This window comes from Primulina tabacum, chromosome 17 (genome assembly GCF_025594145.1).
Source record: "Primulina tabacum isolate GXHZ01 chromosome 17, ASM2559414v2, whole genome shotgun sequence".
Taxonomy (NCBI): domain Eukaryota; kingdom Viridiplantae; phylum Streptophyta; class Magnoliopsida; order Lamiales; family Gesneriaceae; genus Primulina; species Primulina tabacum.
In genome coordinates this window covers 33125676-33144150 of record NC_134566.1, presented here as the reverse complement: position 1 = coordinate 33144150, position 18475 = coordinate 33125676, and the positions used below count along the sequence as shown (strand labels likewise).

Below are 18475 nucleotides of genomic sequence, written 5' to 3'. Positions count from 1 at the left end.
TATATCATTTTCTTGAAAATATGAACTGTTTTCTTGAAACTATCACATCTTATCAATGTATTGCATATTAACATTATTGTATTAAGAAACTCCAATAACCAAACCATTACACGTTTCTTGTCTCTTTTCTTCCAAAAATGTTGAATAGCTCAAAAATTACTAGCATCCCATCAGCGCATGTTCGATATAAATACTTCGGCCTCTTCTTTTTATCTATGGCTGTATAGTTTTCTCCGGATGAGAATCAATTTCTACGCCACTTTCTCGAGTTCTTCGGTGCCTTCGATCCTATTGCATTTACGTTATCATAAGAATCAAACCATGATTCTTTACTTTAATCTGTCGTGAGAAGAATAACTTTGATGTTAACAACCTAATATATACGTTGAAGAATTGGAACACTGACCTCTCTTGGTATAGGATATTCCTCTGATTCCAGCATTCGGACAACCTGGCTCATCCTCGGTCTCTTGCCAGAATCTGGATCTACACATCTCAAAGCAGTCAGAAGTGCCCTTTTGAGGGCTCGAGTTGGTGGCCTCATGTCGATTTTTGAATCCACCACTTCCTCTGAGCGCCTACTTCCAACCATCATTTTCAACCAGTCAACCATATTAACCTGTGAATGTCGGCAGTTTCATACACTTTGAGTTATACTAGGATGTGTAAGACAAAACAAAACCAAAATACGCCGACAACAGTTGTTGTTGAGTGATATATTTAAGTGTCAAAGGGGACTTGTCTATAACATGTTAAGGTGGAAATTGTTTGGTTCACATGTTACCCGGATCATACTTGATTTTGTCAAGATTCTGATGAATCGATGATTAGAAAAAAGAGAGTATATATATTACACTCTTCTATTTCTAACACTCGAAGTAGTACCTCTGGAGCAGGACGTCCATAGTCAATCGGATCCCTTCCAGTGATCGCTTCTAATAGTACGATGCCAAAGCTATACACATCACTCTTTTCGTTTAGAAGTCCAGTGTTGGCGTATTCAGGAGCCACGTATCTGAATAGTAATGGACAAGTGGATGAGGATGGTTCTTACATCAATCTCCATTTTTACGTACAATCTACAAATATTTCAGCTGCTATCACAAAGAAAATGGAAAAAAGAACTAACCCAAAGGTACCCATGACTCGAGTTGTGATGTGACTTTTACCATCACCAAGTAGTTTAGCCAGACCAAAATCAGATACCTTGGCATTAAAGTCTTCATCAACTAGTATATTGCTCGACTTTATATCTCGATGGACAACTTTTGGCTCAATCGCTTCATGCAAGTACGCAAGACTGCAGCATACATATCACTTGCGATGAGACCTAATATGATTGAAAAGGAAAAGGCTAAAAGCTCGAAATAAAATTATAGCTTGGCCATCTTACCCTTTAGCTGTGCCGAGAAGAATCTTCATCCTCGCCTCCCAAGTAAGAAATCCATGGTGACGCATAGCTCCATGAAGCCATTGCTCCAAATTGCCGTTGTTTACATACTCGTAAACTAGCATCCTTGAAGATAAGATTAAGTTTACAAATTCAAAGTAGAAAGGAACTATTCTGTTGGCTATGTTATCCAAATTACAACCATACAAACTTAACAAGATTTGATGCCACTCAAATAATACCTATGAGTTCCTTCAATACAGTATCCCAGAAGTCGAACCAGATTTTTATGACGCACATTACCGATAGCTTCAACCTCTACTTTAAATTCTTTTTCTGCTTGACCCCTGCACATGAAAAACAAAAACATATTAATGTTCACACAACTTAATGAAAACTAAATATATCGAAGAGCGACTACCATTTTACTAAAGAAAATAACTAACGATTCAGGTACAAAGACCAATTTGCAACTCATACCATTTGTAATTGTACATGAGTGCGTGCCATGAGACTAAAAATTACACTTGGTGATTACGGTCAGATGCAAAACTTTTAAAGCATACAGCTTTTCAAACACCATGTTTCGATGACTGCACTACATAGACAGCCACACAAGACAACTGGACAGGCAATTGTTCTGCAAGACTGCCCACTAAATATATCATAATGTAGAATATCATCAGTTGAAACTCACAGATTATTTAGAAGCTTTTTGACAGCTACCGGGGAGCTGTTCATAAGCTGTCCTTTGTAAACTACGCCATATCCACCCTCTCCAATAACATTTTCCTTCGAAAATTTGTTCGTCGCTAGTTCAAGATCTCGTAAAGTAAACCAATGCCCCCAACCCAAATGAGAAAACTCAGGTAGACCACTTAGAGGTGAAGGAGCAGTAATTGGATTCGATGAAGAAGGTTTGAATGTCCCCGAATTCCCTTCTTCTCCCAACTCTGATCCACGATAATCTTTATCCATGTTCAGGAATGAATCATAATGACTGCTGTTATCTGCAGTTTTTACTTTTGGCATTGCTAAATGGACGAAGACTGGATCAGATTCTTTGTTGCTTGACTTGTCATGAATGGTGAGACGAATTCCATCACGTGGAACAAATTCATCCGCTGACACTTGTTCTACTTGCACTTCTTTAATTTCCTTCGAAACGGTAGGTATTTGGCTTAGAGGGAGCTTGTCTTCATCTCTTCTTGATTTCTTTCTTTTGGTGAGATAAAATGTCAACACGAGGAGGATAGCCACAATAAACGCGCCGACCATGATTCCAATAATTTGCCACACCTTGAGTCCGAAAAAGCTGGAATTCTTCGAGAGTTGTGCATCAAGACCGGAAGCCATCCTCTAGGGTGTTGAAAAGACAAGCAGAGCTAGCACAAGAAACACACAAAACTTGACATTTCTCTAACAAATTTTGCATATTTGAGGAAGAAAGGGAGACTATATTGTGAGATTTGAATAAGCCGAACATTTCTTGTGAAGATAACAAAAATGAAGGTTTAAATACTGATCATAACTGGCACAAAATGCTCATACGATCCAAGAAAATGTACACCATCGTTCATAGCATAAAAAATTCACCCCACTTGAACATATATACACCAGTAAAATGTCTTTAGAAAATAAAAATAATAACTACAAGAACAAAAAGTGAACGTTTCAAAAGCTTTCAAGATGTCACCTTTCTTGGAACTGTATACGCCCGAGAAACCTTCAAAGCCAGGATCTTGAAAAACCCATCACCATAACATTGCCTCGGACTTAAAAAAAAAAGGCCTTTAGAAGGAGACTCAACTCCAGAGAAGCTCAAATATAATCTCCACCCCCAAAAATCTAAACTTTGCCAAGAAACAGCTCTCTCTCAAATGGAAAATCCAAGAAAAGCCGAAGCTTGGAGAATGCTAAATGGTGATGATAATGATCAATGTGCCATTAATGGATTCATAATTATTGTTAGTGGTGGTTTCCGGTAAGGAGCATGAACATAAATTATTATCTCTACACACATATACACGATATATAACACTGGGAAATCAGGCTAGAATTATCAGTGGTGGGTCAACAGAAATGTCACCCTATAAATATTAATATAAATGTAAGTAAATATATATAATTACATTTAGTTTGAAAAAAAACTCGGTTTCATAACTCATCATTTACTTATTAGAATTAAATGGATCGGTTTCATTTTCTTAAAGTGAATAAAATATTAACTCTGGTCAATCAATCAAACATGGTAAAGGGAAATCTGATTTTCAAGAACACAGTTCCAGTGAGAGATGATGACTGATTTTTTGTCACACACACAACCGACTTTAACTGTGCAGAAACGGATTGTTAACAGACATCCAACAAACAAAGATTTTAGAATTTTATGTATAATAAAAAAATCAAATCTCATATTTTTTCAGACCAACTAAAATTGGATTGAGTTCATGTTACACATAGAGTACAACTATTTTTATATTTTAATACCGAACATTATATATTTTTATTTTGAATTCAGAGACAGTCTCGGAGATGTCAGTGCAATTTCAATTACCGACTATTGAGAATAGTCAACACATGATATTCACATTCCAATTAATAATGGATACAGTAAGCCTCACAAATTTAATAATGTATATATAAATATATGTTTAATAATAATAATAATAATAATAATAATAATATATATATACATATTCTTCAAAATAATAAATAAATAAAAGATAGGAATTTGGAAAGGGGAGTGTGAGGCTGGGGCCGGGTGTTTTGCCAGCTGTGAATGTGGAGCCACACGCACATTTGACTATTCAATTCAATTGCAAGCTCAGTCCACTTGCTTTGTAGGCCATTTTAGAAAAAGTTAATGGGACAAGTTTTTTTTTTTTTTTTTTAATTAATGAGCTTATTAAATTAAGGGAAACTTCTCAAAGAATCCCTCAACTCATTCTTAACTTTCTCTTTACTCCCTACATCACTAAAACTTTGTTTCAACTACCCATTTCTTTTAAATTTCCAAATTTACCCTTATATCTTTATTTTTGAATAATTGATTTTTCATTTTTAAATAATGGCTCATCATGCTTCCGTAAAATAAATTAAATCTTTTACCTCTTTGATCGGAGTACCACCGAGTTATATCCACCGTATTTTACAGACTGCTCCTCACAGCCCAACCACGCGATCGCAACTGATGGTTACTGACGTAGATTCCTTCAGCAGCACTTGGCACAACCCTAATTCGTTTCCTACCTTAGGGTGTACAGTAAAAGATAAAATTTTGAAAATAATACATGAGAAGGGCTAAGAGCAAAGATCTCTTTATTCAAACACCAATATTTTATTAATACATAGTAACCTCCTGTAGAGGAGGAGAAACTTGTTTAGCTACTCACAGGTAGCTGAACTCACTACACACATATACTTGAAAGAAAATTATTACAAATGATTTGAAGAAAAATGAAGAGGTTGATCGATGCCTTCATCTTCCTTCTGCTTCTTTATTTATAGAAGGCTCCTTCGGATTTGAAACTCGGACTTCAAATCTTCATAAACCTTTACAGCTTGCACATGGACCATGTAGTGGTTGAGTGGTACATTGAGATGGTGGTTGAGTGGTCCATTGGGATGGTCCCTCCACCTTTCTTGATTTGTCTTCTTCTAGATCATCAATCTAGAAACAGTCATTTCATGAATTTTTATATGCCTGCATAAATAGTTTATATGCATTTGGATCAGATCAGCTTGTATCTCCCTTCCTGTTTCTTTGAGCCGTTTATAATAATCTTTGGAATTTTTCAGCTCTTTTCTTGTTGCCTTAATCCTTCTTCTGGAAACTTTGAGATATGAAAAATACATTTCCTTTCGTTTCCAGTTTTGGTTTAAGTCTGGTGTGGTTTACTGGTTCCCATCTGTCTTTATTTATAGATGCAAATTTCGGGACCAGTTGTTTACTTTTTTATTCATTGGATTTCCTTTTTTAAATTAGGTATTCAATGATTCTTGTCATTTTCCACCCATTATTGGTGGTCCTTGTCCTTCCACTCACATGGTGGGTTTTTTTTTGCTAGTGGGCTGATCACATGTACACCTTTAATTTTGTCAAGGAATCTTTGGTTTTCGTTGTCCTCGAGGAAAACGTGAAGGTGGTCCATCCCCACTTGTGCTTGTGTCGGTAAAGTGTTTCCGATCAGATTTCGGTTTGAATCCTTTACCGAATTCAGGTTTCTTCTGGTTTTGGCATTCAAGGCAGATGTTTTCTGACCATCTTCCTATATGTGCCATGTTATAGAATTTTCGGCGAGTTTCTTTACTGGCCGGCAGCTTGCTGTTCCACAAAAGATTTCTCTTTTTCTCGAATAAATCTTCTGCAAAACTTGTTGTTTTTTCTGTCATGGTAATTAACAGGAATGATCCGTTCACTGAATGATTATAAAATTTGAACGGAAACTTAACTTTGTCCATCTCAGTGAGACAGACCCATAGACCCCAAGCTCTTCTGGTAGACATATCGTCTTCAGAAATTGAAGCAACCAGGGATGTTTCTTCTGTCGGAGGGTCTTTAATAAATTTTTGAACATTGGTATCAGGCCTCCTTAACTTAATGAAATGAAAGGCTTCATGGGAGCCTTTTCCTGCTGGTTCTGGTGCTGCACTAAAGAAGTATAGCTCCAAAACATCTCCTCTGGACAAATAATCATTATTCGCCCAAGTCTCGTGAACAGCTTCCTGGATCCACTTTGGTAGACCTGAGATTTCCGGAAAGCTGGGTGATGTAGTATAAACTGAGGCAAGAGCCCCGAATTCATACCATGCTTTAACCTCCTTTGGATATGAATTTGGTTTCATCCATACCATGGGGTATTTTCCTGAAACATCAACCCTGTTAGTAGCTGGGTTAATGTCAATTCTTGTCTTAAATTTCTCCCAATTCTGTTGATAAACCTGAAATGGAGAAATTGTTGCTTCGTTAGTATCAACCTTAGATTTGCCTTTGTCAATACGAGGCCTAAGGTTGATCTCTCCCTCTTCAATCCCCGAGGTGAAGGGTTGACTTGAAGACTCAAGATAAGGATCAGGAGTCTCAATTTTTGTTTCAGCCGACTTATCTGGTGATAATCCCGACTTAACACTTGTGCAAGGGGTATTTGAATCCCCCGCTACAGATATAGAGTCCTGTACTCGAAAACTCTCCATTTGGGAAACCAATGGCTTCTCAATGCCTTGGAGGATAGGCCTTTGCATTACAGACCATAACTGAGTATATGCCTGTAAACAACATGTAATTCGATCAGAGACAATTCTCTTTATCAGCTTGTTGTAGCCTTCCCGCAACTTCTGCGTTAACGGCCAACTTGTTGAACTCGGTTTGAAGCATTTCAAGGTGTTCCCTCAAATGCCTCTGCATCTTGATAATAGCATCAATGTCAATGCTGTCCATCTCTTGTTAAAAAATCTGCAAGAATATTTTCATGAGATTTTATTATCACAATCTCAAAAATATAATTCTGACATAGTGTTTGCCATCTTAATAATCTTGTCTTCTCAGGTTTAGACTCAATTCTATTCCTTAAGAAAGCTTTTACATGTGTGTTATCAACTTTCAAAGTAAATTTCTTTGCAAGTAAAAATAATGGTCATTTTTCAAAAGCCCTTTTTACTTCATAAAATTCCTTTTCATTGATATGCCATCTAATGGCTTCTGCTTCTGAGAATAACCCACTACAATATCTGCATGGTTGTTCCCCATCTGGTGTGAGCTTAGTAAGAACTGCTGCCCACCAATGATCACTAGCATCTGTGTATAATACCGGATCATCTTCATCTTGAGGAATCGCCATTTTCGGAAGATCTTTACAAATCTTCTTCAACTGGACAAGTCCTTCTGTGTGTTCTTTTGTCCATATAAATCTTGTATCTTTTTTCAATAATGGACTGAACACCTTCCTGTGTTTTGCTAGGTTTTTGATAAACATCCCAGCAAAATTAACAACTCCTAAAAAACTTTGAAGTTGTTTCTTGTCTTTGAGACTTTTTGGAAAATTCTGCAACGTTTCAAATATGTGATCTTGCAGAATTATTCCTGACTCATCGATTTCAATTCCAAGGAATTTCTTTTCAGATAAAACCAGTTCTTCCTTCTTGCAAACATTAGAGAAAATCTCCAAATGCTTAACATGTTCATTCATATCTTTAGATGCTATTAAAACATCATCAATGTAAACAAACATAAACTTAAAATAATCTTTAAAAAGATTATCCATTTTTTTTGAAATATCTGGGGTGAATTAGCCAATCCCATTGGTAACACTTCCCAAATATAATGTCCTTGAAGTGTGGAGAAAGCTGTGAGTTTCTTGCTTCCTTCTTCCATCCGAATCTGATAAAATCCGGACTTACAATCAAATTTAGAGAATATCTTTGCATTTCGTATGCAACTGATTAGATGTTCTCTGCTTGGTATAAAATACTCATCAAACTCCAGAATTTTATTAATTTCTTGATAATTAATAACCAATCTGGGTTTTCCTCGTTTTATCTCACCATGGTTTCTTACCAGGAAACCTAGACTGCTATATGGTGACATACCTGCTTTGATTAAAGCAATGTCCAAATGTTCCTTGATTATAATCTGCACATCCCTTTGATCAATGATATTCATTGGGATAGGTTTACAACGGATAAATTCATACTCTTTGCCTTCCTTAATCTTAAGGCAAGCTTTGAGTTGATTTCTGTTCCACCATGCCAAGGGATCTTCGTTGTAATTTTCTTTGATCCTTTTGTTGACATCTTCCAATGATACCTTAGATTCAAACTCTACTTCATTTGTTTGTAGAGTTATCTTAAGGCATTCTATATCTTCTGGTTGGAGTACTTGATCTGCTCTTAACTGGAGCATTATTTCTCCAAACCGTCTAGAATCCTTCATTTTTGGGTTCAGAAGTTGTCCTGAATCACCACGCTTGCTGCGAAACTGAATCGACAATTTTCTGTAAAATATCTCTCGTAGTCTTTGGACTATGATTTTGTGATCACATGGTGTTGTGAACACTAATCGTCTAGTCTCATTTTCTTGAGTATAGGACTTGAACATCTGTAGGAAATTATTTTCTAACAATATGTCAGCTCCTGTATCATGAAAATAAATTGGTGGTGTTTTAACCTTGTACCAAGGTGTTTGCCCAGCACCGTCAATCATGATTTCTGTCATCTTAATCCCTTTATATAAGATTAAGATTCTTCTGGAAAAATCTCTTCCAGCAATCTTTGGTAACTCTTATTCCAAATTATTTGGAAAAATACCTCTTTTTGCTGTACAAATTCCAGTACCTGAATCAATATAAACAGCAAAGTATTCTGCCTTATATTGTTCATACAACATTCCTACTGGAATGTATATATGGAAAATGGACTTGTGGTCATTGGATTTTCCATATCTTATCCTCTACCATAAACTCCATTCCATACTCTAGACGTTTTCAAGGTTTATGTTCCTCGAGAAACTCTAGTCCAAGAATCAGTCGATTTGATTCTTTCCCTGGAATTCCTTGAATATGAACTTCCGAATTCTCCGATATTAATCAGTCCTTGGTAAGTTTCTATCGTAGGTTGTTCCAAATAGTATATTGAATTACAAGGAAATTGATTCCTTTGCTTAGTAATATCAAATACTATTTCGACTTCTTTCCACCTTTCTGGGCATCGAAGTTTTCCTATTGTAGAAAAACTTTTTAGCTCCTGTTGGGTTTCTATGAAAGACGTTTTTCTCCATCTGTAACTTGTAATTCTATCTCCTTGAAAAGATAGTCTTCTAGATTCCAATCTAAGACTTTGATTCCTTTGTAGAATCGGTTTGTCTTGGATCTGGATATCTGTTTCCTGTATTAAAGGAAACTCGACTCTTTCTGGATAAATTGCCTGAGCAACTTTTCCGAATATCTCAGGGATTTCAATAAACTCATTTCTAATAAACAATTCAGAATGATGTGTATTAGATAGAGCATATGAAATTTGATAGGTAATAGAATATGGCCTATTACCTTCTTTCATCAACCTTTTTTCCTTGAAGTTCTGATGCAATGTCAAGGCTCGGCTGAAATCTCGATCTGCCAGGTTGTAGGCTATCCTTGGATAGATTACTCCTACAATCTTTCCTGCACAGAGATTTCCTGAGATTGTTCCCAGTACTGAATCTTGTAGATTCCCCATTCTTTTATCGCATATATCAATAGGTGAATCTATCCCTTCTTTAAAAGTAGCTTTTATCATAATTTGGATTGCTCCAATATGAATCCAGGACATAGTCCTTGCTACTTCTATCTTGAGTTTTTGTAATTGCTCCTTAATTTCTTCAGAAGGAATTAACTGCATCTCCATTCTATTTCCTGTAAGTTCCATCGGGATTGCCATTTTCCTTCTAGAAACTTTATAGATTAGATGATGCTTTCTGTTCCTTAGGCCAAGACTTCCTAAGAACTTTTCTACCTGTCCTGCAGAGAATCCTTGATATCTCTGTAGGCTAGGATTTTCTCTCATGATCCTTTGGACCATATTATGAGAGATTGTTGTCTGACTGAAAAACCCAGACAAATCTTCATGTGTTTCGTGTCGAAACATTTCGTACTCAGTCAGATTCCGATTCAGTTCCATCGGATTCTTCTTGACTCAGAACTTCTTCTTCTTCATATATACTCTCATCTGAGGCAATGTCCTCAAATCGGTATACTTGAATAAGATCTTGGTAATAAACTGCTTCTTCAATATCCGATGTCGGATCGAAGCGTTTCATACCTTTTTTTCATTTTCTGGACAGTTGGTCGAAATATGACCTCTTGCTCCACATGTCCAGCAATTGCAATCCTTGAAACTTTCATTAGCCCGAGTATGAGCTCTTCTGAAGGTTTTCTTCGCAGGTGTTCTTCCTGTGCTTCGAGATGTAATCGATGCTTGGGATGATATCCTACTTCTTGATGGTCCACTTCTTTGTCCAGATTTATAAGATCTGGCTTTATGTCTAGATCATACAGTTCTTGGCTTCCAAGAACTTCTTCCACTTCTAGCATAAGGATGAGTCCTAAAACTTTTCCTCTTATGCTTCTGTGGTTTACTTCCAATAATTGTTGGAAGATAATTTTCTTTACAACACAGAGGAGTTCTTTTGTTGATACCTCTTAAGCGTTTGTATTCTTTTGTAATGCTGCCATGTGACACCATTCTGCAAATTTTCCTTTAAGGAAAGATGCTCTTCTTGCCACCGTATCTGGATTTTCATGTACGTATTCCCTTATGAGCATTTCTCTCCAGGGACTTGGCATCTTTGCGAAGAAAAGCTGTATAGCTATATCTTCTTCGACTCCTGAATTCCATCGATATTTAGTGAATAACATAATGTATTCATCTACCAAACATATATCGTGTAATTCAAGACTATACATGGCTTGAGTATATTTCTTTCTCTTCTCTGTATCTTGACTGTTAAAATAATCTACCCCTATAAATTGTGCTTGAAATAGGGTAGCCATTTTTCCGGCTATCTCGCTTAGAGATTCTCCGGCCAGGACTGACTCTTTCATTTCTAATGAAGTCATATCCCAAGCAATTTTTACTGATCACATTAGACTCATTTCTAAAAGTTTAATGAATCCTTCTTTGTTGAGATCAAGTGTTCCTGCTGCGATTCTCATAGCAGATGTCCAGTCATCTATGAGATCTTCCCTGTTTTTGAAATCTAATACATCAAGGTTAAGCATAACCCCGTAAGGATGTATCAGATCTAAAACAGTCTTCCCGTAGGTTGTTTGGTGCAAGGGAATTTGACTTCTCCTTGTCCTTGTACCCGCTGGGTGTGATCCTCCACTAGTATGGAAATCAGATTGTGATTCTCTCATGTTTACATTCTGAGATCCCATACTTTCCCTTGATGGTTCCTGAGAAGATGACCAGGTTATAGCAGGTATTTCTCCTCCTGCTGTGTTCATCTTTAGATCTACTACTTTGAGATTTGCGAAAGATTCCGCAAGCTCTTGTTGATCCTCCAGACCAATCCTTTCTAAAGTTGTCATCAGATAAATTTCTTTTCTGAGACAGATTTAATTAGCTTGATCATCTTTTCTTCTTCAGTCAATGATTTTGACACCACTCTGGCCTTCCCTTGTTGATGTAACAAAGGTTCGGTACCAAATGATGGTGGTAACCATCCTCCTGAAGTTCTTTTACTAGAATCTGGTTGTTGTTCTAGTTTCTGAATTCTTGTTTGAATATCCTTTAATATTCCAAGAATTTCTTCTTGGGTTTTAAAGATTTCTTCAATCCGTTGGGATACAAAATATAGCATGTTGCCATAATTTTGTACTGTTTTCTGGATTTCTCTAAGATCTAAAGAGAGTTTAGAAGGAGTCTGGTACTATCTCCAGAAACTTATTTGCTTGAATCATAAGTTTACCTGAGAGTTTACCTGAGGGTGCTGTTGTTTCCCTTTCTGTTTCTGATATCTAACAATAGTTAGATGAACTTGTTGATATTCCAAAATTTTGGAATAAATCTTGTAAATTATTTTTCTCGAACCTAAGTTCGGATTCATAATTTTTTTTCGAAATTCTCCTTTTCTTACAATTAGTTACTATTAAAAATAAAAGTTGTGTTTGAAATAAATCAACCTATAGCTCTGATACCATTTGAGAAGCGTGATGATCAATTAAACTTAAAATAGGAATACGGGTATTTTTGTCCATTTTAAAGTATTAGGGAGTTTAAAGAAATGTTTTGAGGTGTAGGGAGTTTGGGTAAAGTTGAGTTTGAGTTTAGGGATTTATGAGCAATTTACTCTTAAATTAATTTCGTTTTTTTTATTGTTGATTGAATTTTTGTAGTATGTAATTGTAAATACATATTACACGTCTACATACGCATATATATATATATATCGATTTTTTTGTTCTAAGAATTTATATTAATATGTTTAAGAGTTATTTAATTCAATGTATGTAGAATATTTTGTGATTGATTTAAAATATATTTTAAAATTGACAAAAACTTGTGTGAGACGGTCTCACGGGTCGTATTTTCTGATACATATATCTTATTTGAGTTATTAATGAAAAATATTATTTTCTAAACTAAAAGTATTACTTTTTATTGTGAATAACGGTATGTTTGAGCCATCTCACAGATAAAGATTCGTGAGACCGTATCACAAGAAACCTGCTCTTTAAAATTAGGCTTTCCATGGAAAACAGGAAAAGTGATAGATTTATTCTATTTTATTTTATAAAATCGTGCAATATCCAAGTTTCTAGGACAAAATCACATAAATTTATTTAATAGTGAAAATGCATGCTGTTAGTGGGAAATAATTAAATTTGTTTATTTTAAGTTTTGGTCTATTTAAATTTGATTTTTTGTTTTATAAATTGAAAATGTTTTATTTTTTAATGTTAAAACTAAACATGTTGACATGAAAGCATTTTGACGCTTATCCCCTCCATTTATTAACAAGCAAGTTGTCTCCAAGAGTCAGATTCCAATTTCTAAGAACTAATGAGAGACATTTGGGGTTTTTTTTTTTTAAGTGAAAGATTTCAAGTAAATAAATAAAATTAAAATGGAATTTTGCAGTTTCAAGACAATGATATTATGAAATGAAACTATGTTAAAAAGACCAATTCGTTTTCTGGATTTCTTGAATGGCTATAAAACTCTTGCCCGTCGAGAGAATTTCAAGTAGGGTTTCTTTGAACGCCTTCCTATCTTCGATTTCATGTGCGATTAAAATCCAAGCCACCGACGAGAATCATTCGAATTCCTCGACATTTGAGGCAAAGATGCAATTTTTAAAGGATAAGCTCCACCCGGATAGCTTTATCTCTGTATTGGACAGCACACCTGATTTGAACTCATCAGTGAGGCTATTTGAATGGGCTGCCCTACAGAAAAGATTCCACCACACTGCTGGTACTTATCAGAGCATGATTCTTAAGTTGGGCATGGCTGGAAATGTGGAGAAAATGGAGGATTTTTGTCATGAGATGGCAAAGGAGAAGTTCCCAGGTTTTGCTGATTCTTTCTTGGTGTTGATTGATTCGTTTGTTAGGAATCAGAAGCTCGATGAGGCTTTAAGGGTTCTTTATGTTATGAATTTAGGTAGTTTTAAGCCTTCTATAGAGGTGTTTAATGCCCTGATGGGTGCACTTGTGGATGAGAAGAAAGATTTTAAGGATGTTTTGTTTGTGTACAAAGAAATGGTGAAAGCCGGAGTACTTCCAAACGTTGATACATTGAATTACCTGTTGGAGGCTTTGTTTGAAGATGGGAAAGTTGATACAGCTGTGGATCAGTATGTGAGAATGCATAAGAAAGGATGTATTCCTAATAGCAGGACTTTTGAGATACTAATAAGTGGTCTTGCTGCCACGAATCGAGTGGAAGATTCGATTGTTATATTGAATGAGATGTTTCAGCATGGATGCGAGCTCGACTCTCGTTTTTATGCTCGTGTGATACCAATATTCTGTGGGTTGCAAAATCTAGAAGTAGGAACGAGGTTGTTTAAGATGATGAAGGCCTCTAATTTTGCGCCAGATCTTGTCATTTATAAGACCATGATAAGGTGTTTGTGTGAGCATCTTTGCATGGATGATGCGATCAAACTTTTCGAAGAAATTATGGATAGTAGCTTCTCACCCGATCATGAAGTCAATCTCGATATGATAAGAGTGTTCTGTAAGTTAAACAAATTTGATGAGGCCAAGAAGTTCTTAGAAGAGAAAAATGTGACAGATGCTTGTGTTCATAACGCACTTCTTGAATCCTATTGCGACAGAGGAAATTTTCATCTGGCAAAAGTGATGTTCGATGAAATGATCAACAGGAATATAGCGGATACTCGTTCTTGGGATATCTTCACGGGGTTCCTCTCTGAGAAAACAGGGATCAATAAAGTGTTGGAATGTTTGTCTAGAATGGTTGTTTCTGCTTTCGTTCCAGGCTCTGCTACTTATTCTGCTCTTATTGTTGGTTACTGCAACAATGGAAATGTCAAGAAAGCTTTAGAATTGTTTCAGCGTGTAAGATTGAAAGATTGGGTTTTGGATTCTTTTTCCTATGACCTACTTGTCGAGTGTCTATGCCAGAGGGGAAAAACTCGAGAGGCTGCCGAAATATTTTCATACATGTCTAGTAAGGGTTTTACTCTCCAATCCACCTCATTCAGTGTGTTGATTGAAAAAATCTGTGTACATGGAAACATATACATAGCAATCATGTTATTATCATTGGCTCGTGTCACTGGTACGGCCTCGTCTGTTGCCATTTACAATAGTATTCTGCGCGGTTTGTCTAAGTCATACCAGAAACATTATCTGCTGGTGATAATTTCACAAATGATTGTAGTTGGCTGCACCTTTGATAAGAAAACTTATTGCATTTTGATTCAGAGTATGGCTACTCTGAACCGAATAAGAGATTGCATTACTGTCTTCAACGTAATGATCCTGGAGGGCTTGATTCCAGATTCAGAAACATTAGCTTACTTGTTGTGTTACTTAGCAAGCCATTTGCAAATGCATTTGATTTATCCTTCAATAAATAAGCTCGTCTCCAAGGCGGGTGCTCTTGATTCAGCAATGTATGATATGCTGGTCGATGGCCTGTGGAGAGAGGGATGGAAACGTGAGGCGAGGCACATGGTGGACTTAATGTTGGAAAAGGGTTGGGTCCCAAATGCTTCTACTCACGCATTGTTAATGGGAGGTTCTGTTGGAAGAAAAGAAACAGTAGTTAAAGATAATGTGAGTAGTATACTTGAAGAGGGCTTGGAGAAAATGTGATAAATTACACGCCTAATCCCCTTCCAGTCTGACAAGTGACACGGGAACATTATCGGGTTAAATTTATTCCTGATCATTGAATGGTACTCAACTTGATTCTGTAAGTATGTGCATACATGATCAGATCCGATTCGGAGCTCGAGCAAAGAACTAGGAGTGGTCGGCATATCATATTGCTTGATATCGGCATTTGCCTGGAATACATTTGTGTGTGTTAATAGAGTGTAAGAAACTAGTGTGGCGCAAGCAGTTAAAAGCAGATAAGACACTATTTTCATTGAACCTTCGTGGTATTCTATGCTGTAGCTGAACACTGAACACGCTTAGGTATTCTCCGCTTATAAATAACAGATTCTATAACAGAATTCATCGACCGTGTCTCTGCTTGACAATAATAAAGTTTTTGCTTATATTTCTGGTCATCGAATATATTACTTTTTTAATTCTCAAGAAATCTGTAAACAAGTTTGCCCTGATCCGGTACAGCTTCAGTCCCCATGACCATAAGATCACATCAGTAGGTAGCACTGGAGGCCAGAGACCTTCATATCATTCTTTATAAAACCAGAGGATCGATTGCACATTCAAAATACTACTCCATTGAAGCAGATGTACCATTTGGTGGCATGAGCTCAGAAACAAAATTAACATGCGAAATATAAAAAAAACAAAGACAAAGCCCAGTACACGATCAACATCTATAAATCCAAAAAAACAGAGTGACAGCACTCACATGATCATCAATCACCATGTGATCACAAATGCAAGGCTTGCAACTAGCCTTTAAAAAAAGCTGAAACCAGGAAAAGTTGGTGGCGTGCCTTCAGATAAATAATAGCTCAACCAGCAAGTCCAATCCTAGATCTTCAAAATCTCACCACGACATTCTGCACAATTTTGAAAACATTCCTATGGAGAAATGAACTATAGTGGAGTCCCATTGTCGTGTTGCTGTCCACAGTTACCATTCTCCATCGACTCCATTTGATCTGCCATAGGTTTAACCAAAACAACCTCATCATCGTTCACTTCCTCTTGTTCATCTCCCTGCATATCGTGATCAACTTCATCAACCCCCACATGCGCAAATATCGCGGTCTCACTGTTCCCATTGTCCCCCTCCAACATCAATTCTGCAACTTCTTCTCCTGCGACCCCTCTTGTCCTAGCCTTTTCATCCACATCCATCACGGCGTGATCATCATTTACAGGTGCGCCCAATTCAACAACTTGTGCGGATATCCCACTTATCTTATCGTTTTCCTTCAGTTCAACCGCGTTTAATGCAGCCAACACCCGAGCTGAGTTATCTACTTCATCTACATTCGTTTTAGTATCAACAATTCTCTCCTCCGTAACCACCAAAGAATCCACAGCACCACCCACATTCCCATTTCTATTACCAAGAATAACATTCATATTATTTTCTCTCTTCACATTAGCACCGCCAATACGGCAGCACCACTAACACCCAAATAAGAGACACCAACTCCACCAGATCCCGACCCAGGACAATGCCGCTTCTTTGTTGCTCAACCTCTCCTTCATGACCAAATGCGCGACATGTTCCAATGCCTCCTTCGCCCTCTTTCTGGCAAAAGCTGCCTCCTTCGCCCTTCTCTCCGCCTCCAACTTCGCCGCCACCACTGCCTTATTCATCGATGTGGATGCAATTTTAGCAGCAGCCAACAATTTCTTCGCCGCATCTCTATCAATCACCTGAAAATCCTCATTCCCTTCGTTAAATTCAACATTCGCCTCCTTTGCCGTTTTCAATTTAAAAATCGGGGTATTGGGGTTGGTGCAAAGGGGGCAAACGTACGGGCTGGGAAGGGTCGTGGATCCCGATGAAACACAGTGGGAGTGAGAGGAGGAGTAGCATTTGCAGCAGTTGATGACGGCGTCGTTTGAAGGGATTGGCGGGTAGACTTGAAAACAGGTTGGGCAGAAGGACTGTGCATGGAGGCGGAGAACGCAGGTAGTGCAGAGACGGCGGAAGATTCCGCGGTGGCGGACATGGTGGAGAAGACGCTGCTCCTCCACGCCGCAGTTGCCGCATGCTACAACGGCGGAAGATACGGCGGCGGCGGCGGCGGCGGTTTCCGGTTTTATCATCATCTTTTACACTTTGACGAGTTTAGAAAAAAAAATGGAATCGTAGGAGAAATGCCAGTTAGGGTTTCTCAGGGCGGGAGATATGAGAGAGAGTTCAGCTGACAATGTGACGGATTATATTTACGATGTCGTTATGGTCAAATGGTCAATTGATGGGGAGGTATTCCATTTGGTGTCAGCAAGTTTAAAAAATCTCGAGGGTAAAAATTTTGAGCATCATCAACCGTTTCATCAAAGCTTATAAACATATGTGTTTTTACGGAGAACACTTTAATTATTTTCTCATTCAGTCTATCAACATGTTCATTCTTACATGCAAGAATAGCTCGAGTAGTCATATACATTGACGAATGACAATTCTTTTCAAGATGCAGAAAAATTTTATCAATCAATTTTTGTTCCGTGCATTCTTCATCATCAATATCATATCTTATGACCATATTCTCTGGAATGTGGACATTTTCATCGAGGTCAGTATGCTCAGTGTCCTTTCCAATTTGAAGCTAGAACTCACAAAATTCAGGATCTGAATTCGCCATCATGTGTTTTTGTCATCATGTTTTTAATCAATGATAGTTGTTATATGTAGGGATACAAATACGATTTCACCAAACTGCCATTTATTGTTTCTTGCACTGTTGCTCTCGGGATAACTGGTAATATACTTGCATAAAATACCCTCCAAGATCTACTATTTGCCACCAAACGGCTTTTGGATTGTGTCAAGTCTTGAAGTGTTCTGTCAACGGCTTCAATTGTTGTTCTTTTTGACATTGGTGCTTCGTCCAATATAATTAATGTTGCATGTCTCAGTGAATTTGCAAAACCACTATGTTTTGATATCGTACAGTAACTCTCTTCATGTAATTAATTGGAATCTTGAACCTTGAATGGCGGTTCGACCTCCAAGTAAAATTGAAGCTGCCACTCCGGAGGTTGTCGTTGCGAGTGCAATCAACTTTTTGCTTCATACCTTTTCAAGAAGTGTTCTATACAAAAAAAGTCTTCTCAGTTCCACCTGGACCATTTACAAAAAATACATCACATGTACCATGATTTAAGCATTCAATAATTGAAGAAAATGTTTTTTTTTTTTTTTTGCTCAACATTCAAATTCTTCTTTGCTTCTAAATTATCCAGGGAA

The 18475-nt window shown here is 37.2% G+C and overlaps 3 protein-coding genes across 4 annotated transcripts; 1 reads left to right on the top strand and 2 right to left on the bottom strand.

Annotated features, from left to right (window-relative positions):
- Positions 1-25: 25 nt before the first annotated feature.
- LOC142532064 (putative receptor-like protein kinase At2g42960) lies at positions 26-3418 on the bottom strand. 2 transcript variants are annotated; one of them, XM_075638379.1, is made up of 8 exons: positions 3087-3418; positions 2088-2775; positions 1633-1737; positions 1394-1516; positions 1130-1300; positions 886-1015; positions 407-619; positions 26-288 (listed from the first exon to the last, which is right to left on the bottom strand). In XM_075638379.1, exons 2-8 carry the CDS (start codon positions 2744-2746, stop codon positions 214-216), a joined length of 1476 nt encoding a protein of 491 aa, XP_075494494.1. In that variant the 5' UTR covers positions 2747-2775; positions 3087-3418; the 3' UTR covers positions 26-213. The 2 variants fall into 2 exon arrangements, with proteins under 2 accessions (XP_075494494.1, XP_075494493.1); XM_075638378.1 differs by having other exon boundaries at positions 27-288; positions 2088-2749; positions 3087-3416.
- Positions 3419-12944: 9526 nt separating this feature from the next.
- LOC142530830 (uncharacterized) lies at positions 12945-15585 on the top strand. The gene has a single exon (XM_075636680.1). The coding sequence runs from the start codon at positions 13075-13077 to the stop codon at positions 15214-15216; it is 2142 nt and encodes a 713-aa protein (XP_075492795.1). The 5' UTR covers positions 12945-13074; the 3' UTR covers positions 15217-15585.
- A 307-nt stretch (positions 15586-15892) lies between these two features.
- On the bottom strand, positions 15893-17453 carry LOC142530831 (uncharacterized). The gene has a single exon (XM_075636681.1). The coding sequence runs from the start codon at positions 17332-17334 to the stop codon at positions 16681-16683; it is 654 nt and encodes a 217-aa protein (XP_075492796.1). The 5' UTR covers positions 17335-17453; the 3' UTR covers positions 15893-16680.
- Positions 17454-18475: the final 1022 nt, after the last annotated feature.

Coding starts and splice junctions, on each gene's coding strand:
- LOC142530831 (XM_075636681.1), bottom strand. CDS start 17,334: ATGATGATAAAACCGGAAACCGCCGCCGCCGCCGCCGCCGTATCTTCC.
- LOC142530830 (XM_075636680.1), top strand. CDS start 13,075: ATGGCTATAAAACTCTTGCCCGTCGAGAGAATTTCAAGTAGGGTTTCT.
- LOC142532064 (XM_075638379.1), bottom strand. CDS start 2,746: ATGGCTTCCGGTCTTGATGCACAACTCTCGAAGAATTCCAGCTTTTTC. Junction 1,738..2,087: donor AAAAAGCTTCTAAATAATCT/GTGAGTTTCAAC, acceptor TTTCATGTGCAG/GGGTCAAGCAGAAAAAGAAT. Junction 1,301..1,393: donor CTTCTCGGCACAGCTAAAGG/GTAAGATGGCCA, acceptor TGTATGCTGCAG/TCTTGCGTACTTGCATGAAG.